This window comes from Sebastes umbrosus, chromosome 20, assembly GCF_015220745.1.
Source record: "Sebastes umbrosus isolate fSebUmb1 chromosome 20, fSebUmb1.pri, whole genome shotgun sequence".
NCBI classification, from domain to species: Eukaryota; Metazoa; Chordata; class Actinopteri; order Perciformes; family Sebastidae; genus Sebastes; species Sebastes umbrosus.
In genome coordinates this window covers 18,801,833-18,829,136 of record NC_051288.1, presented here as the reverse complement: position 1 = coordinate 18,829,136, position 27,304 = coordinate 18,801,833, and the positions used below count along the sequence as shown (strand labels likewise).

General features: G+C 41.1%; 1 protein-coding gene across 1 annotated transcript in view; it reads left to right on the top strand.

Annotated features, from left to right (window-relative positions):
• Positions 1-2,838: 2,838 nt before the first annotated feature.
• LOC119479738 (disintegrin and metalloproteinase domain-containing protein 12-like) overlaps positions 2,839-27,304 on the top strand; it is a 94,230-nt gene continuing 69,764 nt past the window's right edge. Inside the window, exons 1-4 of the mRNA XM_037755650.1 lie at positions 2,839-3,107; positions 3,195-3,349; positions 18,767-18,888; positions 23,530-23,603. Coding sequence (XP_037611578.1) covers positions 3,250-3,349; positions 18,767-18,888; positions 23,530-23,603 — 296 coding nt within the window. The 5' untranslated portion in view covers positions 2,839-3,107; positions 3,195-3,249. The remainder of the gene's footprint in view (positions 3,108-3,194; positions 3,350-18,766; positions 18,889-23,529; positions 23,604-27,304) is intronic.

Genomic DNA, 27,304 nt, shown 5'->3' with positions numbered 1-27,304 from the left:
CCGTCATCTTCCTCATTATACAAGCAATAAGCAGAGCGGAGCCTGAAGTGGGCTCTGCCATCATTCAGTGCCATGCTATTAGCTGTAAGATGGAGGAATGTGACCTCTTCTCACTGGAAATGCCCTGATAATGGACAGTGTCCATTTGAATGGAGCTTTTGTCCCCCGTCTTTGTCTCATGATGGACTGTTGGCCCACCATTGCAGATTTAGTGAGTGCTGCTCAACACCACGATGGAGCTGGGACATAAATCAAAAGTGAGATGTGTGAATGTTTATTTTTGAAAGCAGACGCTCCTCATTATTCTTAATTGTTATTTTTACTCATTAGCCTTTAAGTCGCAGTTCCTTCATAGTCCAGCTGTTTCATCCATCTAAATTTGCACTGATGTCTCCGAGGAGACAGATGATTGCCACTGACTGTTTTTTGTAAACCTTATTTCATGTCATTAATAGTGGTTCCTGATTATTCGTCTTTCTAAATTGAGTGATTTTAGATTAGAAAGTAGAATAAGACAGCTATGAACCATGACTGCTGCTTGACGAAGGTTATTTAATGTGTGTTGTTTTCTCTATTCAGCTTTGCAAAGAAGGTTTCACTATGCAATTTTCAACTTTTTATATTTGAATTTAATTATATGTATTTTATATTTGAAATGTTTGTCCCCAAGAACTGGAGAAAAATATATTTTTTCCTCAACTGCGTCGACATACATAATAACAGAGGTTATAGATGGAATAATTTCCCTGAGATTTATTATTGAGTATTATCTGTCCTTGCACACCAACTATTTTACTGCCTGCACCTTATCTTCCTTCAAGCATCCCGGTTCTTAAAAAAGAGCAAAAGATCAGCTCTTTGTAACATCCTATAGAAATCAGCATGCAGAGGAACACTCCTCAGTAGTCTTTTATTTCCTCTCATATTTGATCTTGAAAGAAGACTTTTGGGAAATTGAGGTGTCTCAGCATCACGACACAAGGCTGCTCCCTATAGTTCCTATTTCAGTGTTAGGCAACAATTGGATGAGCTGCTGCTGTGACTATACCTTAAGTCTTCATGCTGGGAGCATGCCGCACCTCACATACTGTACATCAATTTCCTCCTGTCTGGAGGAGAAACAGCTCTCAGGAACTAAACCTGCATGTGGACACCTGCCTGTTTTCTGTCTGCATTCCCTGCTGAAGTGGACAGCCATGTGGTGCAGTGCAGAGGGCACACACTGAAGAGCACTACTGAGCTGAGCTGCAGTGTTTGAATGAGCCATGCCCATATGTCGGTCCATGTATAGCAGTGCATCTCAGTGCTTTGTTGACAAGTTGAGTATAGCTGGATGTGGGTCTCATGAATAATGATATCTTGAAATGCAAATGTTGTCAAAGTCATTTATGGTGAGGAACCAAGCGTTGCATGCATGGGATCATCATTCAAATGGATTTGCAAGTCTGCATTTTTTTTCCTCCTCACACAATGCTGCTTTCAGATTATTGTGACTGAATAACAACATGTATGCATGATAACATCTGGGCTGTGTAGGCTGCTATATTATTCAAATTTATACTCAGTGTGGGCTGCAACAGTAGGTTTATGTGTGAGTCTATACAGCCCATTGGGTCAAGTTAAGCAACGGATACCAAGAGAGAGACCGGAAATTGAGTGGTGTGCCTTCAAAATAAAATGCTAAATTCAAGTTCTGTGTCCTGAAGCTTCTAGGTCGTTTGAAAAATAGTGGCAAATGGGTTAAATTCAATTTTTGTAATTTGACAAAAAAAAAAAAATCATCGTGACTCAATGTCCACTTATTAACTTTTTCAAATTCTGACAGTGCTAGGTTCAAAATTGCCTGTTTTGTCTGATCAGTTCAGTCCAAAACCTACTCAAATATTCAATTTGCAATGAAATGAAACAAAATAAAGCTGCAAATCTTTAATTTTAAGAAAACGACAGTCCAAAACCATGCTGTGTTCAAATATTAAATTTGCAATAATATAAAATAAAGAAAAGCAGCAAATCCTCAATTTTAAGAAAATGGAACCAGCAAATATTTGACTTTTTTTTTTAAAAGAAACAAACAAAATAAGGTCCCTTTTTTGTGAGTGTTCAACTGCATCTCACAGAAAAAAAAGCACATTAAAAGCTCAGAAAAAAGTAAAAAAATTCAATATTATGTTTTCAAAATAGGCTATGTCCAAAGTCAATAATGATCTTTGCTTTTATGTCAGAAAAAAAGTGGTAAGCCCATTCTGTTTAGCTTATGATAGGTCAAAGGAAGGGACAAACACAATAAGATAAGATATACTTTTATTGTCCCCGTGGGGACATTTTTCCTGGACTCAGTCCAACTGCAGTTACAAACAACATATTAAAACAGCATCAACAACAATAACAAACGATTCCACACAAGATAGGGAAACAGTTTCACAGAAACAGATGTTTCGACACATACACAGTCCACGTACATAATGGCACATATATACTATCACACACACCATGGCAGGTATTGCACCCAGGTAGTGCACTCTACCGTCTACCGTCTTGCCCATATTGCACAGACAATCGCCCAATATTACACAGATGCAACATATTGCACTGTGACATTAAAAAAAAAACAGTTTAATTTGATTTGATTTAATTTATTTTAGCCAATACTCGTTAAATACATTATTTATTTAAATCTTATTGTATTGCAAAAGTGCATTATAATTGTCATTTGTGGTATTTTATTTTTAAATCTGCAACCGGAAGTTAAGCTTTGTTTGCTTCAGCTAACTTGATTCTGCTCATTCAGTGAGCTAATAATGTGGAGGCTGGAGCCGGCGGCGCTAGGACCTCGCGGAGCGTCTCATTGAAGCACATGGTCCTCACTCATAAGACAACACTTCTCGCAGTAATTGCTCTGAATTGATGTCATTCCAGCAGGCGACTGACTGAGACAGCAGCGAGCTTGTGTTGCCTATTTTATTAATGCTTTTCACCGCTCGCTCTTCATTTATTTACCTCACTTGGACTTGGACGTGTGTGTGTGTGAATGGAGGAAAGTGGACGGAGTTGAATCAGCTGTCCTCCTTGGGATTTCCTACAAGCACAGCTCTCACCACTCATAGGGGGTGCATATACTTGATCATATTTCAGGAAGTGGTTTTATTTTGGGGGATTGCTCCTTGCACATCAGCTGTTGTTGGATTTGTATGTAGGATGCTGCAGTGAGACAGTTGGACTCAGTCCTGTAGCACGCTTCAGCCGGGCATCATGAAGCCCAGGAGCCTGAAGAGTCTGAAGTTTGTGATTTTGACAGCACTTCAGGCTTTATGTGTCTCCATCTCGGTGTGTGACAACAGATCTGCTCAAGGTAAGGGGTGAAGAAGAAGTGTATTTTCTTATTATCAAAGATCTATGCAGTAAAAGTAGTGATTATTATCTTAATTGATGTATTAATTGGATGCAAAAAGAATCTTTTTCACCTGGATGCATGAAGAAAAAGCTTTTATTTTGAAATTTACCTGTCTGATATTGTGCATCTATTTTACTCTTCATTCATGTTTACCCATTCATGGATGCAAAAGAATCTTTTCACCTGGATCCATGAAGAAAAAGCTTTTATTTTGAAATTAACTGCCATTGTGCATCTATTCAATTCTTCATTCACGTTTACCCTTTGGTTGTTTTTTGGTACATCATGTTTTATGAAAGCCTTTGTTAGTACATCAGACTTACAGATCTGTAACACATGTTTGGGCACAGAATGCACAACATCTCCAACTGTGAACAAGATTTTTATACATTCATAGCTTTTTTTTTTCTCTCATTCTCTCCAATAGATCTGCGTGTGAAAAAAGCAGAACATAAAATTTTTTTGCTCGCAGTCCATCCACCAAGTGTGCACCTCAGAGGAGAGGAGACACTGTATAATTGATGATGCTGAAACTCTCTTTGGTAATCAGTGGTAGCACTTGAGGCATTTCGCTGGCGCTTTAAGCACACTTCAGTTTTTCAAGGCACTTCAAACACACTTCAATTTTTCAATTATGGATGAATTCCAGAGTTATTTTAGTGGCAAACATAAAATAAAAGTCACATTGTTGCTTTGAACTTTAGAAGTCAAGTAGCTTTTTTAGAAACCTCTAAATTGGACTGTTTATCATGTGTATGACAGCTCAGCAACACATGACAAAAAGCTGCGTTTGAGAGCATTGGGGACATGTCCAAATGTGATGTCAGAGTGTGTTTGTCTCACACACTTGTGATGGCAACCCTTTGGGCTGTGGCTCATGATATCCCCGTCACCACTGCTCCACGCCCCAGGTGAGATCCAACAAGGACGCACAGTATACATGCAACAGTGGCGAGGGTTGGAGTTGAGCGTTACAATGGCGCCTACAGTAAAACTTTTTTACATCTGAACCAGACTGCCAGTCACGACACTCACTGTGGAATCATGGGAATTAATTACCAGCAAGGGCAAATGTGTAAAAACTGGGATCAAAGCGCGAGGAAGTTCATTTATTCATCAACAGTTCGTCGTCATCAGAAGTCGGCCTTGATGGGTTCGTTCTCGCGGGTTCAGACTCGTTAAAGATCACCATCGCCAGTACATTTGTGTGTGTGGCTGGGAAAGGCTGTGCCGATCTGTGTTGACAGGATTAGAGCTGCATCGATTAATCAATTAGTTGTTGAATTAATTATCAACCATATCGAAAATCGGTTTGAGTAATTAAAAAAAAAAAAGCTTCTTAAATGTGAATATTTTTGGTTTCTTTACTCCTCTATGACAGTAAACTGAATATCTTTGAGTTGTGGACTTAACAAGACATTTGAGGACGTCGTCTTGGGCTTTGGGAAACACTGATTTTCACCATTTTCTAAAATTTTATAGAACAAACAACTGATCAATTAGTCAAGAAAATAATCCACGGATTCATCAACAATGAAAATAATCCTTAGAAGCGGCCCTAGACAGGATATTTACCTGCTTGGGGGTAATTCAGACTGATTGAACAGCCGATTGTTATCAAGTCATTAAATGGGTGTTATTAGTGGTTTTAAGCCCCATAGTATGGGTCAGAAGGGCCCTGCTACACCCACCAGTAGGTTTCGTCATCTATTCACATGGTCGATCACCAAAAGAAGGAATAAAAGACGACGACAGCGAACTCTAGCCACTGTAGTAATTATGACCGGAGCAGAAGTGGAAGTGAGGTTTTATAGTATAGACAGCGTGAAACTCCATAAGGGGTGGAGGGTGTTTTTTTCAACGTAGTAGGCGTAGTAGGCCCATACTGACCCACGTCTATGATGCTTATAGCGAGTGATAACATAGACTGTATATAAGAAGCGGACATAGTCACCGTGACGTCACCCATTGGTTTGTGGACTGCCTTTTTGAAACCTCGAATTCGGCATTTTTGCCGTTGTCATCTTGGTTGTTGGCTGTCGCCATCTTGGTTATTTGCAACCAGAAGTGACACAAGAGGGTAGAGCTAAGCACAACTGAACGCTTTTTAGGCTCCCAAAAATTTTATGATTAACTTTCACAAACTGAAAACACACTGTGAAAGGGTTAAAATTGTGAGAGCGAAACACGGACAACTCCCAGACCGGACAACGCCGTGGTAGCGACTTGTTAATCACAAGGAAGCCACGCCCTAAAGCGTCCCCTGCTTTATCGTCTTTTTTATTCTATATGGGACCATAATTTACTAAATGAACATCATGCTGTATTGAATAAGATTTGAAACTAGCGATTGAGACCATAAACTCATGTTTACAATGTTTACTGAGGTAATAAATCAAGTGAGAAGTAGGCTCATTTTCTCATAGACTTCTATATAATCAGACTTCTTTTTGCAACCAGAGGATTCGCCCCCTGCTGGCTGTTAGAAAGAATGCAGGTTTAAGACATTTCAGCATTGACTTCACTTTTCAGAACCCGGAGTTGCCCACTGGTGATAAAACACATTTAATGGTCTGATAGCAGTCGAATCGGGTGGATTGAGATAAATGGATGGAGGGAGAGGTGTGAACAAGTGCTGCAGGAGATGGGGTTACATTTAAAAGACAAAAAAAGAACTTAATGAGCAAAATGTTTTAAATCATTTAGGTCATTTAATCAACTCAAATGTGCGAATTTGCTGTTTTTCTCTGTCAATTTGTTATGTTTGGACTGTTGGTCAGACAAAACAAGCAGTTTGAAGATGTTACCTAGGGCTCTCACATTCTTTGGACCATTTATAGACCAAGTGATTGTTCGATTAATGAAAATAATGAGTTGCAGCTTACTTCATGTTAAAGCATAATGAGTGGGAATCATTAGCGCTCCATTTTATGAGTCTCTACTCTGTCTCCTGCAGACTTTTTGTCTTTGCTGTCAGGAATTCAAGGCTGCTAAGGAAAGATGGAGCCGTTCAGCTCATGCAACATGATGTTTGCATACATATTTCATGACGCCCCCTTGAGCTTTCTTGTCGGTTTTCCTCACCCTGTCTGTCTTGTGCATGTTCCTGTTCTTGCCGGGGATCATTTGTGAATGATTTCCTCCGATGGTTGACACACTTAGTGTCAGCCAGTATTTACTAGCCAGCTGTAACCTACTGCTTCAACCAACATGACTCTGTCTGCCTCCAGCGCTGCATGCAGCTTGCGTGCTGCTGCACACTCAGACAAATGAAAGTTGAGCTGAGAATATATTTTTGGACTGTAGTAAAACATTCCTTCAGCAAACAGTGTCCTCCCCAGAGAGACATTATCACCCCGATGTGACCCATCTCAAGTCAGACGCATTTAGTATCTTTTCAGTACGGAATCAGATCTTCCTGATGAGTTGTTCAGGATTGTTAAGGCCCAGGAGGCCGGTAAGAAGAGTTGGCTGATGTGTGGTTGTGTATTAAGACAGATTGATCAACCAGTTGCTGTTCCGCAGTGGGGATATTTATATAGGAAGGGGGGAAATAGCTGGACTGTGCTCATGTGGCCTAACCCTACATGTGTTGCATTAATTTCTTCGAAGCTGCTTTGGACTCATATGACCCGCCCCAACAAAAGCTTAACACACGAGCTGAAACCTGATGCTGGCTCTGGACTTTCTCATTGGACTTTCACACCCAGTCAGGTCAGAGTTGAGCTCAGCACAGCTCTCCCCGAGCGTCTTCTCTCTCGTCTGGTCAGAGGGCCCAGTTGGCTCAGATATCTCTTGTCAGTGTCAAATCTATCTGGGTTAGTTCAAGTTCCACCCCATCAGTGTTCCACAAAAAAAAATAATCATTGACAGTTTTTAAGCCGGTTCTGGTCAGTTCTCTGGTCTGTTTTGCAGCACTTTTAGGTGTAGCATACAGTAATGAATAACATATGCTCTAATGTCAGATAGCTCTTTTGTCTGGCCACAAGAAGAACTAATAACAACTGGATTCCATTTAGATTAGCAGATCCATGGTTTTGCTATTCTGCATGCTGGTTCAATGAATGACTGTCTAGGGCACTTAAAGGTGCAGTGTGTAAGATTTGGCAGCATTGAGCGATGAGGTTGCAGATTGCAACCAACTGAAACTTGTGCCAAGCATGTAGGAGAACTACAGCGGCTGACATGAAAACGTGAATGGGCCTATCTGAGCATAAACTGTATAAGAAGTGGACGTAGTCACCGTGATGTCACCCATTGGTTTGTGGAATGCCTTTTTGAAGCCTTGAGTTTGGCATTTTGGCCGTCGCCATCTTGTTGTTTTGCAACCAGAAGAAACACGAGAGGGTGGAGCTATTGGGGCCTTCAAATGGGGTCGTGTTTACCGTGTTCACGAGAAGAGTCCATATGAACGCCCCGCTCTTGTGGTATTCACAACCTCGTAAGTGGAAAGCTCTGAGTTTACGAGTTTTGACGTGTTTATTGACGTTGTGAGAAATGGCAGAGGCCATGGAAGTAAATTTTACGGTGCATAATAAGTTAATATATTAGTTCTGATTTAGTGAGACGTATTTTCAGTTTATATTTGACTTTAATTGGCTCAAAGTTTGCTAGTTGCTCTGCTTTCGTTAGATCTAAGTTAGCTAGTTTAGTTGCTAGTTGCTGTCATCCAGCGCTGAGCAGTTACATTTACAAGTTACATTTGCTGAATGTAACGTTAGGCTAACTGCTTAGTGTTGAAAACAGCTACATCTTTTACTGCAAACTGGATTGATGAGTATAATAATAATTATAATATTGATGAACAATAATGTAAATGTGCTGTAAAACCATAATAATGAGCTAACAGATGTTGAAAAGCTCCCTGAAGCTGAGAGGAACTGCAAAGTTGTGTGATATTTCTGTGGCTTGTAACATCTTTTACATTATTTGTGAAAAATATTGAGAAGTGGAGCTTTAATGTTGCTGAAAATTACCAAGTATATTGGTTTATATTGGCAGAATGCCCCAGAGGGAATTAGAATAAGTCAACTTTACAGTGATTATGGCCCACAGAGTTTTAACTCTTATCATTTCTTTGGTTGGAGATTGAATTTGATAAATATCTCAGTAGTTTTTGCAGATATCACCTTGTGTTACACTTTTTTAATTAACAGGAAACTGAGATTGTTAATTTATTCATTTTGTTTGCAACTTGAAAATCACATCAGCCTTTACCTTTTTATAATCCTGCCAGAGCAGAGAATTGGGATCAAGAATAGGCATCAATTGCAATTCAAGACATAGTGTATGCCACCACAGGTGCTCAGAGAAACATTCTCCAGTCTGACCAGCTTCCATATGAATGACCAGTCATTGTCTTCCACTGAGATTTGAAACACAGAATTTTATGTTTTAGATCCAGATCATCTATCTTCCAGCCTGGCATACAGCATCCGCCCAGATTTCACCTACCTATTCTTCAATGAGAAGGGACGAGCAGGAACAAGACAGGTCACCTCCTACCTGGATAGGATTACAAATTGGCCCAAACTAAGTGCTTTGTCTGTGTCTGTCTGACTTATGCTCCACATGGTCGGACTTGTGATGTATTTTTAAGTGAAGCAGAGCAAGCAGCATCTCAAATAGCTACATATAGAGACAAAAGTTTCAGGTAGAAACTTGACCAGTCTAAGATTGTTAAATGTTTGGTTTGGTTGTTTTCAGGTTTTGCAATACCCAGTGAAAATATCAGTCCTTGATTTACATTATAATTTCCAGAGTATAGTTGCAACTAATGATTATTTTCATTGTTGACTGATCTCCTTTGCTTTAGGGCGTGGCTTCCTTGTGATTGACAGGTCGCTACCAGTCTGGGAGTTGTATAACTTTAACCCTTTCACAGTGTGTTTTCAGTTCATGAAAGTTAATTACTATAACCTTTTTAGTTGCCTTAAAAATGTCTTATTCAGCGTTTGTACTTAGCTCCACCCTCTCGTGTCACTTCTAATGCAAATAACCGATGGCAACGCCCAAAAACCAACATGACGACGGCCAAAATGACGAACTCGAGGCTTCAATACGGCAGTTCACAAACCAATGGGTGATGTCACAGTGACTACGTCCACTTCTTACAGTCTATGTTATCGCTCGCTATAAGCATCATAGATGGGAGTTAATATGGGTATACTATGCCTACTACATTGCAAAAAATGACCTACACCCCATATGGAGTTTCACGCATGCTGTCTATACTACAGCGCCTCAATTCCGCTTTTGCTCCTGTCATAATTACTACGGTCGCTAGGTCGCTGTCGTCGTATTTTATTCCTTCTTTTGGTGATCGACCATGTGAATAGATGACAAAACCTACTAGTGGGTGTAGCAGGGCCCTACTGACCCACATCTATGAGGCTTATAACCACTGATAACACCCATTTAATGACCTGATAACAGTCTAACCGGCTTTTCAATCAGCCTGAATTACCCCCAATAATAAACATCCTGTCTAGGGCTGCAACTAACGATTATTTTCATTGTCGATTAATCTGTCGATTATTTTTTAGATTAATCGGTTAGTTTGTTTGGTCTGTAAAACGTCAAAAAATGGTGAAAAATGTAGATTAGTGTTTCCCAAAGCCCTGGATGACGTCCTCAAAATGTCTTGTTTTGTCCACAACTCAAAGACATTCAGTTTACTGTCATAGAGGAGTAAAGAAACCAGAAAATATTCACATTTAAGAAGCTGAAATCAGAGAATTTAATTATTATTTTTTATTACTCAAACTGATTAATCGATTACCAAAATAGTTGCCAATTAATTTGATAGTTGATGACTAATCGATTAATTGTTGCAGCTCTAATCCAGAGCTCAAACTGATGTCTTAAAATTGCTTGTTTTGTCAAAGATATTCAATTTATAATTATATAAATATTGCTCGATGAGTGACAAAATTACTGTTGCATGATTTTCTGAAGATCAACTATTCGATTTATCGAGTATAATCCTTAAGCTATGTCACATAGAAGACTCTCTCTCTCCCCCACTGAGGTAATGACAAGGATGCCACCGCATACTGTACAACAACTTGAGGATCTATCATGATATGTCAGCTGCCCCCCCTTTTTCTCTTTCTGTCTTTCTGCTGTGGCTTGAGGTTTTGTTCTTTAGTTTTTTAGTGCTTTGACTGTGCGCCAGACATGTGCTTCCCATGACAGAGAGGAGTTCCAGGGCGCTGCAAATGAAATCCATCATAGGCACCATATTAACAAGCTTTCACACAGCTCTGCTCCAGAAGCTGACCTTTGTTGCTAAGGCACACACAGGCTCCATGCCTGGCAGCGAGCACAGCCCTCGCAGCAGGGGAAGCGTAACAGTGTCACCCGCCGGGGGCGCAACGGCACCGGTTCTCGGACGACATTAACCTCCTGCTGAGCCAAGGGGAATTTTTTGCTGCGGGACCATCTATTTCCCAAAGAGTAATTATGTGCTGACATCATGCTAGTGTGACAGTAAATGGGTTCAGTATACAAGGTGGGGGTAGAGAGACAGGAAGAGGGGGAACACACAAAAGAGCCATTTACCAGTAGAGGGAGCCCAGTGTTAAACGGCTTGATTATGACCCTTAATGTGCGCTAAAAAAAAATCATCCGCCTATAAATCCAACCGTTAACAACTCTCAATGCTGTGACTTTTGACACACTGCTACCTTATTAGATTTGATTTAAGGAGACCCTCTCTCCAGTTCGTGCAGATTCTTGTTACCATGATGTCACCTACTGGTTTCTATGTTTCCTAGTGCAACCCTCGGGGTGTTGACATAATGTTCCCCAAATGGGTCAGATGTTTACTGTGGAGTCAAGCCAAGATTACCAGGCACTTTTCACCTTTGCTCTGTAATCCTCATGAACCCTGCACTGTGGACAAATTACAGGGGAGCAAGGTGAAGATTAGTCAACTAAGTGATCAATGAGTCCTGCTTCCCAAATATGAGAATCGGCTGCTTTTCTCTGTTTTGTATAATTTAGGGCTCCGAGTAATGATTATTTTTTCTTCAGTAATTAAATTGTGTATTTTTAAGTCTATTTTTAAAGGTATAGTGTGTAGTATTTGGTGGTGTGGTTGCAGATTGCAACCGACTGAGTACCCCTCCGCTCACTCCTCCCTTTCCAAGACTGCGTTAACGTGAGCTGCCGAGTGCAAAACCGTGGTAATGCTCGCTTAGAGGCCATCCTTACCAAAATAACACTACTTTAGAAGCAATGGAAGTCAGACGGCGGCTGGCGTGTAGGCCTACCACAGTTTTGCAATCTGCGGCTCATGCTATGGCAGTTTCACAAGTGTGTCGAAGAACTACGGTGGCCTTCAGTTAACGTAAAAACGTGAAAGGCCCTCTCTAGAGCCAGTGTTTGGTTTGTCCGTTCTGGGCTACTGTAGAACATGCGGACTCCGTGAAGTGGTCCCGCTCCCTGTAGATATAAAGTGCTCATTCTAAGCTAACGAAAAAACAACGATTCTTAGTTTCAGGTGATTATACACTAAAGAAAACATAGTTATGAATATTATATTCCATTTTTACTAATAGATCCCCCGAAATGTTACACACTGTTCCTTTAAGTCTTACAAAATGTCAGAAAATACTGATAAATGCTCATCAAAAGTTCCCAGAGCCCAAGGTAACATTCTGAAATTGCTTATTTTGTGTGATCCACAGTCCCAAGGATATTATTTTTTTATATATATATATATATATATATATATATATATATAAAAAAGAGACACTGGAACCAGTGAAATCTTTGCATTTTCCTTTAAAAATGACTAATCCTTGAACCTGAGATATGCATATCTTTTGACATTTTATAGAATAAAGGACTCATCGATTATTCATAAAGAGGATGAATATCAGTCAATAATGACAATAATGATTTGTAACAGGCCTAGAGAAGACGATGCAGGAGAGAAAGAGATAAGGAAAGGCAGCTGAGGTCATTGCTTTTGTCTCCAAGGTAATTTATGAAAGCGTGTCTGCTTCCTCCCAATATATCATTCTATTCCCAATCACCGTTCAGGTTGAATTAGACTAATTTGCCCACTCTGATTGGGGATAAAATTGATTTTGTTTCGTTGTATGCTTGTCAATCACCCTTTATTAAATGAACAATAGCCATAAACACTAACCAAGTTTCCCCCCCTCGTGGACTGATGTCAGAACCAACTTTTGGCTCAGAAACTTTGCTGGATCATGTCCCCCAATCCAGTCAGTGCTCTGATTACAGACATCCACCAAATCTGGCTATAAATGGCTGTGGATACATGCTCTTGATGGAGAAAAGTGATCTTTTTATTACATTTGCTTTATCAAGAACACATTTACATATGGAACCAGGGAAAGAGATATTTTATGTTTTTTGATACCTTTTTTTTGTCTTTGTTGTGTCATAGTTCTGCCTGAAACAGGCCAATTTAAACTCATCACTCTGCCCTAATTAATTCCACATGCTCTTTATTTCAAACCCATTTCCTGCTCGAGGTTTGAGCGGTAACTAAACATTGTCCACCCGCGTCAAACAATACCGGAATCAACTCGAGTGTGTCTCCTCCGCACTTGTTTTTCAGGGGATTTTGCACGTCAAAGAATGTCATTCAAGCTGCCAGAGGCGTTGTTTTTCATTTTCAATCTGACATATTCTCAAGATCGGAGAGAATTGCTGTCAACATGACTTTGGAGTCTGTCCTTGTGTGTTTTTCATGCGCCAGCCACCAGGCAAAGGGTGACCGTGATTAGGAGTGCTCTTTATTGATGTGTGCACGTATGTGCAGCCTGTATCTCATCTCAGTGAGGTCCTGTGCACATGTTGGGGGGCACGGCCTCATCAAGTGTGCAGATGAAAAGAACAGCATGCCATTTATGTTGGGAAAGCAAAGATTGTTATGAATATATTACTTCATGGTTGCCTGTCAGGTAGGGAGTTTCAGTTGGTTGCGAGAAAGCAGACTCTGGGGTTTAATAAAGCCGAACAGTTGTTGATTTGTTTTGGTGAGGGGGAAAGAGAGTTGTGGAAGGGCGGTAAGAAAGGACGTCTGCAAAGAACTGAGGAAGGTCATGTGTTCCCTTGGACCGGCAGCTCATAGGCTGTGGAGAATGCATTAATTTGGGAGCGCTGATAAAACCAGGAAAAGATTCACTGTGAAATACCATCAGGAACTCTATATACCCCAGCATGCACTGATTTAGTTTACCCGGCTTCACGGCCAGATATCAAGGCTAAAACAGACCAGAATTTGGTTAAAAGTGAAAGAAATATAGTCATGGTATGGTGTCTAAAAAAACTTTTTTACTTGTGAATCACTTGATATTTTTCCCTCTTCGAATACTCAAATAAAACAGGGAACTCTTTAGGGCTGTCCTTAACCAAAGGAATTCTTAGTTGACAAACAGTCATGTGATTTTGTCGACTAATCGATTAGTTGATTTAATCGTCAGATCTGTAAAACTGAGATTCTCCACAAAGAGTCACACAAAAGCAGAGATGTGCTCATAAGTTTCTTGGAAATAAGTCATGCAGCATGAAAAAAGTATAAAACGACTAATCGACTAAAGTAATCTTAGTCGACTAAGACCAAAACGACCGATAAGTCGATTAATTGACTAAGAGGGTGCAGCCCTAGAAAATGTCCTCTTGGATTGTTCAGCTCATAACCCACAGACATGATGATTGGCAACAAGTACGCTTTGTTTTAAGGGGTCACAAACTAACAAGCCAACCGCTGACCTATAGACCAAAGGTTCCTGACCTTTTGCCTTGTGACCCTTTATGGCCAAGCAACGCCTTCCCCCACAAGTTCCATACTGTATGTCTGTGAGCTGTGAGGAGTTAGAACAGTTTTTAGTCCTGAAGAGGTTAAAGTCTTCAATATTTCACAAGAAAAAATTGAGATTTGAGAGAACTCAGAAAAACCTGATTTTACGTAAAAAGGTTTTTTCTTCAAATCTTGTTAATCATCACGTGACAACACAGATTTACTTGCGATCCTTTGGGAAATCCCCAGGTTGGGGACTTCTGACCTAAAAAACCTTGCAAAGAAATTTACTGACACCTTTTAATCAGCATTCCCTAAATTCATGCTTTTTTGAATATTCTGTTATCAGATCATTAAATGTGTGTTATCAGTGGTTATAAGCCTCATAGATGTGGGTCAGAAGGGCCCTGCTACACCCACTAGCAGGTTTTGTTATCTATTCACATGGTCGATCACGGAAAGAAGGTATCAAAGACGACGACAGCGACCTCTAGCGACTGTAGTAATTATGACAGGAGCAAAAGCTGAATTGATGCACTGTAGAATAGACAGTGTGAAACTCCACATGGGGTGGAGGTACAACAAAGTGTAGTGTAGTATTTATGTTCATAAGCGTTAAGTTTCACTTTCACTTTTTAGGAAACATAATTATTTTACATAAACATGGTGTTTTCTCCTAAACTTAACTAAATGTTTTTGTTGCCTAAACCTAAAAAAGTATTTTTGTCTGTGCTCAAAACAACGTTTCACGTTAGAACGTGTTGGTTTTAAGTTTCGCCTTCACTTTTACAAGGTAGTAGGCGTAGTAGGCCCCTACTGACCCACATCTATGGTGCTTATATAGAGTGATAATGTACATTTAATGGCCTGATAACAGTCAAATCGGGTGCTATTCTACACTACTAAAACACCTAAACAATGGCTGTACATAAGGAGTACATAATAGTTTAGTTATTTTTTCTTAACAATGCCGCTGGGGGAAGCCAAATTAATTACTTTATCCAGTCAGAGGTCTGCATCACATTTCAGTCACCCACACAAGAACAAAACACACAGTCACATTTCCACGTACACAATCCTCCCACCTAGCATTTGACTTTATTGAAGCAATATAAACGGCACAAACTCTCCTTGTGTACGCCGGAGCATAAAGGGAGCTGATCATGGCCAGAACTCTGCTTTATTAAGACCTCTGTTTACACTCTCCTTTATTGAACGTATAAATAAGGCTTTGGGTTCTGGTGCCACTTTTACCGCTCCCTTAATGCTTCTGGTGGCTCTTATAACATTTCCAGCTAACAAAAGCCACTTACACACTCCACACACCACAGCCTCGCCACGCTCCAACTTTACCAAATGTCTCTCCCCAAAGCACTCTGGAAAAAAGAAAAACTGAGCCCGCAGACTGTTTCCACTAATATAATGCCATTTATAAGCGGGAATTAAACCTCATAGCACACCACATTAACAGAATGGTCATTCAATTGTGGACTTTGAAGTCAGGGAACCGAACGCTGTATGGTTGTGAACCTCGTCTTCAAAGTTGATGTGGAGCATGCCACAGAAAAGGCCGTTCCATCTGTCTGTGTGTGTGTGTGTGTTTCCTCATAGATCTTCTATAACCACAATGATGTGGACTTGACCTTTCCCTGTCAAAACTTCTCTCTGTTTTTCCCTCATCCGTCGTGTTTATCCATCTGTACTTTTCACAGCGGGTGTCATGCGTTCCCTTACTCAGCATGCCCACCTCCCCCAGACGGTGTGGTTTTCTAGGACTAATGAGGGTAGGATGCTTCTCCCGCTGTGGTGTGTGTGTGTGTGTGTGTGTGAGATGCCGGAGCCTGCTTCTCATCATCAGACTGGAGCTGGATGAGGACTGCTGAGCTGGTCACCTCTGGCTCTCCGCTATCAGCTGGTGCGGCTCTGTGATGAACTCCAGAGTGGTGGTTTCCTCAGAGGAGAACCAGAACAAAGCCCAGCTGGGGGGGGCAGGCTGAGCCTGACCTGTGTTATTAATGCCAGATAATAAGCAGACTCAGCAATTTAGCTGGGTGAGTCATGCGTAGAGAGACAGAAGTGATGTGAACCTCGGAAAGGAAGAACCTTGAATCTGCTGGTAATAATAATCAGTGTCCCCTTGAGTGTGTTTTGTGTGTTTTGTGTTTATATGTGTTTGAAATGGGATTCAAAATGAAGAAGTTCCCAGTTCAAAACATACCATAAATCAGCCTCAGACCACACGCATAAAATTCTCACAAGTCCACACACTGACATCACCCTCAAACTAAATCTGTTTCCCTGCTGTTTGGAAACGCTCGATGGAGCATCGGTGGAAGAAAACCAAAAAAACAAGCAAACATTTGATTTAGGATGTTTGCACTGAAACAAATGGTGCTAACAACCCCTGCTGTTTTAGTAAGAGACCCGAGCTTCGAAATAGCTTCCTCGCTGCGGGGGAGCTGATTATTGCAGGAACCCTATTAGCAATGTCCTCCAGTGGCTCACTCACTATTGCATTCAGACTCTGTGTGCTCATGATGTGCTCTTTAGAGCGATTGCAGCTTCTGTCTCAGTTCAGGCTGTTTTTCATAAACCGTTCGTAGCTATACCTACGAAAAGTAATGCACTGTATACCTCACAAAATGAATATGTATGTAATCCACATAATCGTGAACCAGGAAGTATAAAGAACGGCAAATGCTGGGGTGGATGGTAGTAGTTTTGTTGCTGAAGCCTAACTGAGTAGTTTTGTTGCCTAAGCCTAACTAAGACGTTTTGTGCCTAAGCCTAACTAAGTAGTTTTGTTGCCTTAGCCTATCTAAGTCATTTTGTTGCCTACACCTAACTAAGTAGTTTTGTTGCCTAAGCCTAAGTAGTTTTGTTGCCTAAACCTACCTAAGAAGTTTTGTTGCCTAACCCTACCTAAATAGTTTTGTTGCCTAAACCTACCTAAGTAGTTTTGTTGCCTAAATCTGCCTAAGTAGTTGCCTAAACCTACCTAAGTAGTTTTGTTGCCTAAACCTACCTTAGTAGTTTTGTTGCCTAAACCTACCTAAGTAGTTTTGTTGCCTAACCCTACCTAAGTGGTTTTGTTGCCTAAACCTACCTAAGTAGTTTTGTTGCCTAAACCTGCCTAAGTAGTTGCCTCAACCTAACTAAGTAGTTTTGTTGCCTAAGCCTAACTAAGTAGTTTCACCTAAGCCTAACTAAATAGTTTTGTTGCCTAAGCCTAACTTAGTAGTTTTGTTGCCTAAGCCTAACTAAGTAGTTTTGTTGCCTAAACCTAACTTAGTAGTTTTGTTGCCTAAGCCTAAGTAGTTTTGTTGCCTAAACCTACCTAAGTAGTTTTGTTGCCTAAACCTAACTTAGTAGTTTTGTTGCCTAAGCCTAAGTAGTTTTGTTGCCTAAACCTACCTAAGTAGTTTTGTTGCCTAAACCTGCCTAAGTAGTTGCCTAAACCTAACTAAGTAGTTTTGTTGTCTAAACCCAAGTAGTTTTGTTGCCTAAACTTGCCTAAGTAGTTGCCTCAACCTAACTAAGTAGTTTTGTTGCCTAAGCCTAACTATTTAAGTAGTTTCCTGTGAAGACGGAAGTTTATTTTGAAAAGACTGTATTCATGTAACAAGCGTTGACACGTGTTGCTGGCCTTACTGGATTTGTAAGATATCATATGAAACGTTGTATAAGGATGTGTTGCTCAGTTATAAGTGATGGGTTTCCTTGGGATGTTGTTTGTTTTTCTGCCACTTCATCTCCTGGCGCCACGCTTGGGGACGTCTGTATTGGATTTTGGGGAAGAATATATTCTTAAATGACTGGCAACACAGCAGAGCTCCGAGAAACGTAGCCCCACTCGGGGGCTCAGTTAACACCCTGTCAGAACACAGAGAGAGGAGATAAAAGCATGCTGGGAACAATGCCCCAAAGCTATGTCTAATCCCTGCACTGCATCCTGGACACTAGCCCTGCGTTATAGGAGTTATCACAGCAGCAGCAGCTCCTCGCTCAAAACTCTCCGTGTCCTGAACTGCGGAGATTCATTCAGCTTGAGGTGCAGAGGGGGCGGTTACGGTTTCACCACAGGCTTTCGCTTCTCATTGCTTGATGTCCGAGAGTGCTGATTAGTGCTGTTGTGTTCATGTCTTAATGGCAGAGGCTCAATTTTACTGACAGCCTATAAAAAAGGAGATGAACATGTGTTCAGGAAGGGAGAAGATTTATCAGACATGGCGTTTTGTCAGCGTAGATAATTATTAGTTATGAAAAACAGCATTCAAAGAGCATTATTTGCGTGCGGTGACAGAAAAGCCATCAAATACAAGTACTGTGATTTTGTTTTAATGGCACTTCATATTACAAGGCAGCTGTACTGTCAGGTTGATGTTGGTAATGAACACCAGGCTCAGGCCTTTAATAGCGGGGAGGAATTAATTATCAGTATTGCTTGTAGAGAATCAGTGTTCCCATTGTTTGTGTCCACAAAGATGGACATGGTCTGCTTTTACAGATGCTGAGAGAATTCAGAATAAAGGACGAACACTTTGAAGTTTTTTTTGTGTATTCTCACATGGTATTTATATTTTCTTTTACAGAGAATCTTTTGAGCACGACTGTTCAACACAGACCGACAGCAAAGCAGAAACACTATGGGACTACAGTACCTCTTCAGCTTGTTGGACAAGACTGGAAACCGATCAGCCAGCTCAAATCTCAGGTGAAGAATAGCTCTGCTTATTCTTTTAGACTTCAAGTTGTCTTCTCTTTCCCACACTGGTCCAGATATCGTGACATTACTGAGCATAGTGTCATGAAATTTGACATTGATATTCATGGTCCCATGCCGATGACTCCCAATGATTTTGGTTATGACAGTCACTCTAGCACCACCTTGAGGTCAAAATTTCCACCTGAAATATCAAAATCTAGACGGGTAATGGTACGTGTCCACAGGCTCCGTGCTTTCCACGCTCCCCATTGTCTATGTAAGCAGCCGCGCAATGCATTCTGGTAGCGTGGCGTCGCGATTCGAGATACTAGGCGTCACGACCCCCGCTCCTCATTTGCATAAATTTGAGGGCTCGTCTACTTTATGCAAATCACGGGCGTCCGACGCGACTCGCCGCCTCTCGAAACTCACAAGGATCTTTTAAAATAAACGTTGTTGATCCAAAATAAAGACAGATTCATCAACTGCATGGATTATTTCTCACCTCAAATGTTTTCAGAAACACATTTCAGTGATCTATTTACGTGAGAAAATAGATCACTGAAAGAAAGTTTCCAAACGAGCCTCCATACTGGTTCCGGTTTGAAAGCTGGGAGCAGCAGCCAACGGCGGGAAAGCTTTCGTCCAATCAGGAGCCGAGTGCCTTGTTTCCAGGGACAGCACACCAAGCGTCCAATGTTGGGTAGTGTCGCGTCCCCTCGCGATAAAAAACATGGACACGTACCATAATTCCTCTGCTCCCAAGAGAATGAAAGCTTCTTATTTTGGACACTTTTCTTCTTTCACCACCAGCAGACCAAAACTTTGCACACATAACACTGTATTTCATAATTCAGCAGGCAGTGTTCTACACATTCTCGTTCCCAAAGGTATATAAACCATTTTGATTTCAACGACCCTACAGCTATTAGTCTCTCGCCACCCGCAGGGCAAAATGTAAAGCTTTGGCCCCACTAAGGAAGGCTCTTAGTGCGGATTCAGACTGAAAACAGCCCTGCGTTAAAACATTTTAAGGAGTTGCATTGGTGGGGACGTGTTGCTTCAGGTTTAGTTTAATTTATTTGAGAAGGGACAGTGCAAATTCATAAATATACATGCTATAAAAAATGCCAGAATTAGCCAAAAGGTTATTTTACATCTGTAGTCCCAGGCCAATGCGTTACAAAAGGCTTCCTAAAATACGCCAAAAAAATAAAAAATAACTGGGCATGCAGTTTAAATGTTAGAAAAGGACAAAAGTTATAGAAGCAGTAGTGACATTTATACGTATAAAATGGCATTGAAAACAAGCAAGGACAATAGTGGAAGCAAAAAGAGAGTTTAGTGCTGACATGAGTATTTCTTAATCATCCAATCATCCATTACCAGTGAGACAATGAAATACAATCCAGGAAGTCCAGTTTGAGTTACAGATTTATGAGTTTGAAAGCTTATCAGATGCCAAAACACCGCACAGAGGTTTATCATATTCTGAGAGAGGATCTTATAACTCTGGTAAGTTATCACGGTGGCTACTATTTTAGCTTTCATTGTGACGACCACGAGGTAAACAGTAGATATACAGCGCTCATGTTACAAAGTAATCTACCAGGAATGTCCGCCAATTGGCCAATTGGTTTACTCTTAAATTGGTCGCAAAAACATTTAAATCCAGATTAAACCTTAATGAAATTAAAAGTAAAATTCGGAGATGTGAGATCATTCAACGATACACTGCATCTTGAATTCAGAACTGAATTATATCTGATCATGTGGCTCCAAATCAACTGTGTGGAATTAAACAGATTGTAGATAATGAATTATACTAAGTTTAAAATAAGATGACTTTCTTATACTTTTTTTCAGTCTTGGAAGGTTGTTCTGATATTCCCCTATTGAATATAACCTAAATTAACATTACTAATGGATTTAATGAACATTTTTAGTTTGTTGTTTAAAATTTAATGCAAATTTAAGTAAAAATCTTGGATCAACAAATTTTCAATTATCTTTAAATTGCATGGTGCATCTAAAGCCTAGACCACATGTTCACAGGTATTTTTGTAAACTGTGTTTTTCCTCCCAAATGCAAAAACAGAATTGAAGCGCTGTCAAGGCCAGTTGGCAGGCTGGGCCACACACACACACACACACACACCAACAACGTTGGCGACGGGGTCTGGCCGGTGTCGTTGGAGTGTTGGATAATGTAGCAGTGATCTCTGTAGCGCATTCTGACGCGTCTGTTCCTCAATACGCATACATACATTTATGTGTAAACCTGTAAAAAGTCCTGTTAGCAAGTTATTTTTGCCACGTGTGCTGTTCATGAATGTGTTTATGCTGCCGTTGCATGACATGTCGCCTCATTAGTGACACCTCACAAAGGAGATAACAACTCTCACACAAGCCAAAAACTCAGTTTTCCCTGTCGACACGTCAACACTGAAAACAGAGTTTCTGAAAGTCTTTGCCGGAGTTAAACAAAAGCTCAGTTTTCAGTGACCTAAAACACCATTTGGGTGTGGACCAAAGGACAAAAAGAGTCATCTAAGTTATAGGGTGTAGGGCGGCAACATACAGTAAGGGAGAGCTAGCAGTCATTTCCTCTCTGTGTTCAGTATCTCAGAAAGGAAGAAAACCCAACACAACCCACTGGAACATTAATGAAATGTTTGAAATCTGGGATCCTTAGCTCTGTTTGGTGTTATAATCCCACACTTTATGAAAACAAAATACACCGCTGCCAGGCAGACTTAAAAACGCAGCTTGACTTTCTAGGTTGTGTTATTGAGTCGATTCATTAGTGAATTAATTTGTTCTGGCTTAACCACACAGACGTGGTGCCACAAGGTTTCTCTGGGATGTTATTACCCCTGAAAAACAAAACAGAACCTCAGATCTGCCAACGAAAGAATACTCATAACGAAGGTGAAATTAAGTGCTGATTTGAATATATTACTCCCTAGACAACAATCCCAAACACGCGGTGTACTATCTAATGTTTTTCCCTGAAGTTAGAACTGGCAGCCGTCACAAACATTATGCAGTGTGAGGGAGGTCGAAGCGTGCATATAGAGCGCCGTCTGAACAGAAAATAGAAGTTTAGTCTCACATGGCGTGTGCAATGATGCTGCCTGAAACCTTAAGTGTTCTGCTTCCATATCCTCTTATGATCCACTAGACATTCTTCTCCACGGGGGGGTGATGGATGACTTAACCCAGAGCAGCGCTCTCTGCCACAGTTGACCCAGATTGAACTACGTGTGTGTGAAATGTGTTTATGTGTGTGTGTGGTTGCCAAGCGATGGAGAATGAAAGACAGAGTGGTTTTTTTTGTGTGTTTTTTTCAGGGAGAGCGCAGGCAGGCAGGCAGGCAGCACACGAGAGGAGGGAGGTTATGTGTTGACATGTGGATGAGTGTGCATGTGTGGGCGTGCGCACGGCACGACTGACAGAGAAGTGATGTACGACTCGGTGCCTACTTCATCTGACTCTAACAGACACTCGCGGTCTCTCAGTGTTGTAACTCAGGGGGTGCGAAGACTTGTGGCTTTCTGCGGGATTAATGTCAAATGGAATAGAAAACATAAAGCTAATCCTCTCAGCCCTTGTTCTGAGATACAAAGTCGCTTCATAAGGATTTCCGACCACTCAATTGAAAACAGCCTTCGCTTATGTTTTTTCTCACAGCTCTGGGTGGCTCAGTGAAAGTTTCATCAGGATTGTAATTAAGCTTTTTAAGAACTTTTTTTTATTTTTTTTATTTTATTGCTACACATTATTTTATTAAAGGGCAGATCCATTATTTGGTGTTTTTTAAGGTTTTTACGTCTGCAGCTTCCCAGTGGTTTTCCTTATGTATTCAAATCCGAATATTCAAATTTTGGTCAAAGTATGTATGTTTTAGCCTTAAAATGCTATTTTACAGTAACTTAGATGGCGGTCGGCATGCTCCCAGTTTGGGGAAGCAGACAGGATTACCAACATGAAAGCAAAGCAATGTTCTGCTGTTTGGACGCCACTTTAGTTCGGATCCAAAAGTCACACACTAACACAAACAAACTAACTGATCGATGCAGAGGTAGACCAGAAACTCCCGTCTTCCGCAAGGTAAAATTACTGTTTTTATGAATGGAGTCTGGTGGCTTTGAAGAGAGCGATATAACGGCTTCAGTTCCTTGTCGGAAAGGGCTGTCTGACCGCGAGGTAAAGCGGTGAAAATATTCTAAATAACGTACACTTAAACTGATATTGATTATTTTTTATAGCCCTTTCCGATGGAGAACTGTAGCCGTTATATTGCTCTCTTCAAAGCCACCAGACTCCATTCACAAAAACAGTCATTTTACCTTGCGGAAGACGGGAGTATACATACAACCCCACTTCAAAAAATCCGAGCTAACCCTTACAGTTATTTCCAAACTTAGCACAGCTAAGACACATTATTCATAACCTTATTGATTATCTTCATGATCAGCTGAGTGGGCGTTTCCATTTGAAAACAACGGAAAACAACGCAGATGGACCCACCCTTTCAATTTAAACCGTGCTAGCTCCCAGAGAGCCGTCTTTCCTCAATCAAAGCACTGTCTGCCTGACTCCATAACCGATCTGTCTCATCCCCTCTGCTGTCTGCTTTCTCTTCAGAGTCACCCTGCATCACTGAAGCTCCTGATTGAAGCGGAAGGTGAGCAGCTGCTCCTGGCTCTGGAGAAAAACGAGTAAGTGTTCCCTCCATTCACACTTGGCCTTCGCTCGTAACTGAGTGCTTTCTGCAGTACAAATGGGTGACATATGCACTGCCCAGGGGCTACAACCGGGGCTGAAGACAAGCTGTGTGTCACACATAAACAGCCAGGCATAGAGGGAAGGAGGAAATCGTTCTCTCTTCTTGCACTGCTAGAGCGGGCATAGCGGTGCTCTCCGCGCTTTGGTCTTTTCCGTGTGTTGCAACAAAGGCTTGAAAGACGGGATACATCAGCCAGACATTGATGAAAACCGACGTCTTCCTCCTTCTTCTCCCTCTATCTGTTCATTTGATCTATTGGCATAACACAGGGGAGAAGGGGCGCTTTGTTTGAACACAGCACACACTCCTCGCTCTGTATATTAAGATACTGTCAACACGGTGTCAGTCGAGGGACTGGCAAAGGAAGGGGAGCATCATTCGAAAGAGATCAGGTTATCGGAATAGGTACAGTTTTGACAGAGCTCTGGATCTGCTCGGAGGAATATTTGTCATCTTTGCATTTTTTTTTTAACGTGGCCTCGGTCTCAGACAAACTCCGCGTTTTGCTGAGAAGAATGGGACGTGATTGATGGAGCAATATGTTTTCCATCCAGCTCTGCTGCCACACATGAGCAGCCAGGAACAAGCCGAGCTGTCTGTGTGATAGAGAGAAAAAGGGGAGAGGGAAGCAAAGAGAGAGCGGATGGGTTTTTATGTCAGAGTCAGCCATTAATCTCACTTGTTTTCTCGACTTAATATATGTAAATTCCACCTGCAGACTGTGGGACAAAGCTTTTCAACACCAGCGACCGCAATTTTATGGCTTACCTACTTTGAAAATATTTTGATGGGAAACCACACTCAGTCGAATAACATTCCTGCTCTGCACAGGTGGGGGATTTTGCAAAGCTGACTTGCAGATTGTCAAATTTTCACCAGCCCCCATTTATAGCAGGGAATTACGTTCCCTTACAGTAAAAACATTTCAAAATGGGAACCAAACCTTCCCTCTGTGATCAGCTACAGTGGGGAAAACACCTTTGCATTCCCATGCATCCCCTCTCATCCAGCACGGCTGCCATCGTTGTCCAATAGCATTAAACGTAAAGCTGAGCTCAAAAACCCCGGGCCAAGATGAACAAACAGAGAGGTGCAATCTAGATCTTTCCAATGAGCTTGAGCATGATGGAAAGACTTAACTCAAACAAACCTCCGTGCATGCCAAATACCATAGATTACTCTCGACACTTACAGCGCGTCTGGATAACACGGTTCAATTACTGGCAAGGGCTGACTTTTCATCATCTGCAGATTCTCACAACACGTCTGCGATAAGTCAAAATACTCCTTATAAAAAAAAAAAAAAAAAAAATCAAAATAGAAGCTACTTTATGCCACGCATGTTTGACAAGACGAATCGCAAATAGGCCTGGATTTGAAGAGGATGTGTGCTGTTGAGTGGAGTTTGTTCTGCGGATCAGCGCACCAGAGCTAGAACTGAACCTGCTGTGCTGACATTAAGTGAGGGTTTTACGTCTGAGGCTGCTGGCAGATTGGCCGCATGCCGCTGATGAAATCCAGTTGTTCAAACACAGCCGGCATCAGTGGAGGAGGAGGAGGAGGAGGAGGAGGAGGGGGAAAAATGTGGTCCAGAATTAAATGATTTGATTTAAACCCCCGGATTTATTTTTGTTTTCCCAGGTCTTTGTTAATAAACAGCGCTGGCAACCAAACACGAGCGAGGTGTGCTGCACAGCTGAACGCGCTCATTTGGGTTGTATTGAGAGGTGAACACGCTCAGAGTGTGTCTGAACTCACATCACCCCTGCAGCGTAGTAGAGAGTTAGCAGAGGTCGCTGAGGAAGGCTGGGATGCATGAAAAGTTTATCGGAAACTGCTTGAAATGATTACACTTTTTAGTTTCTGCCTATTTGTGGCAAGACTTAACAACAATGTATTAAACGGCTAAACGAAACGCCAGAAACAATAGAAAAAGCCAATTTAACTACATAAAACGCATCTCTTAAGTCTCTGTAATATGTTGCTTTGGCTTGATGAATGATTTACTGTGAAGGTTACAACTTTGACATTTGAAGTTTATGTTTAACCTTCAGCTGGATCCCTGTTATTACAGTGTTTGGCCCAATAAACTAAAGTTCTTCTTAGGAATTAAGTCTGTCCTCAATGAACTTTGAACAAAAAGTTTTATGCTACAATCTGTGACTTTTTGTTCTAATTTCAATGTATGAAACTTAGATGATAGGCTGCAAATATCAGTCAGTTGTATTCATATTCTTACAAAGAAGTCAGATATTCTCATCCTTTATATCCGTTTGACGCCAGCGCCACGCTGAGCTGTCACATACCGTCACTCCATTTATGATAAAGCAGTGACTTTAAGAGAGACAGACACTCTCAAATGAAGTTGTGAAGTATTGACTTCATACTGTATCATTTCTCCTCACAAGAGACACTCTTATCATACTCCTGAGTGGCATCCTCCCAGTGACAGTTTCCGGTTAAAACCATGTAAGGGTAGCATTGCAACTGCTTCCAGTGGGCTACCTCCAGGTCTGAAAAGTGAAGTCAATGAAGAAGTGCCTTAAACTTGCATTCTTTCTAATAGCCAGCAGGGGGCGACTCCTCTGGTTGCAAAAAGAAGTCTGATTGTATAGAAGTCTATGAGAAAATGAGCCTACTTCTCACTTGATTTATTACCTCAGTAAACATTGTAAACTTTAGTTTACAAACCAATTGATGTCTATGCTGCAACCTTGTCTTTTGGTTTTACTATTTCCATTCAGTATCTGAGAAAATGTGCTCTGTTGTGGATGTCTGCTTGTAATAAAGCACAGCTTCTTACTTTAATGGTGAGCTGTGTAATGTCAGCAGCACTGATGACATTTAGAGAGCCTGGAACGCCTGGAATGATGAAAACTGTTCTTGATAGTACAAAGCTATAGTGTGTTTGTGAGGCCAATATGCAGCTTTGTTTGGTGCGTCTGCTCTTTGGCATTAAGGGCCGCGGAAGCAGGAGACATAGGCGTCAGATATTCCTATGTTTCCGGACACCCTTTGAAAGCAGCCTGTTGTCGGGAAGGAAAGGGCGCACGCTGCCTCGGGCAACGTGTCAACCGTTGAACTGGAGCTCCACGTGATGGTTCAAGAAACGTCTGCTTCAAAGATCAAGGCCCTCTCCATGTGGAAATGCTGCTACTTCACACACCCATGTATCGCTGTATCTTCAAATGTGAAAAATTGCAAGTAAGAATATTGATTAGTCATTGGATTATCAACATCGAAGTGATTTTTACTCAGCAATTACTGATGCTTTCCCTTATTTGTAAAAAGATGAAAAACATGAAGGACATTTTTTAAGTGTTATCCTCATCATCATTTGGGGCCTCGTGGGAAATAGTGAACAAATTACCCACAAGAAAAAGAGCATGTGCTCTAGACAGTATTGGTTTTAGCTGCCAGTATTTTTCATCATTAGCTACTGCAGTGCTCTGAGCTTAGATTTGGATAAGCATCCATGCAGGAAAACCAACGGTGAATAAAGCCCCGAAGTGCATGTTGATATTACAACACTTCTTTAATGAGTAGTTTGATTCCAATGTTCAATGCCAAACATATCAATCCTAAAATTTGGTGTCAGGAGGCGTTGTCAGGGATTAAGGATGTGATCGAAAT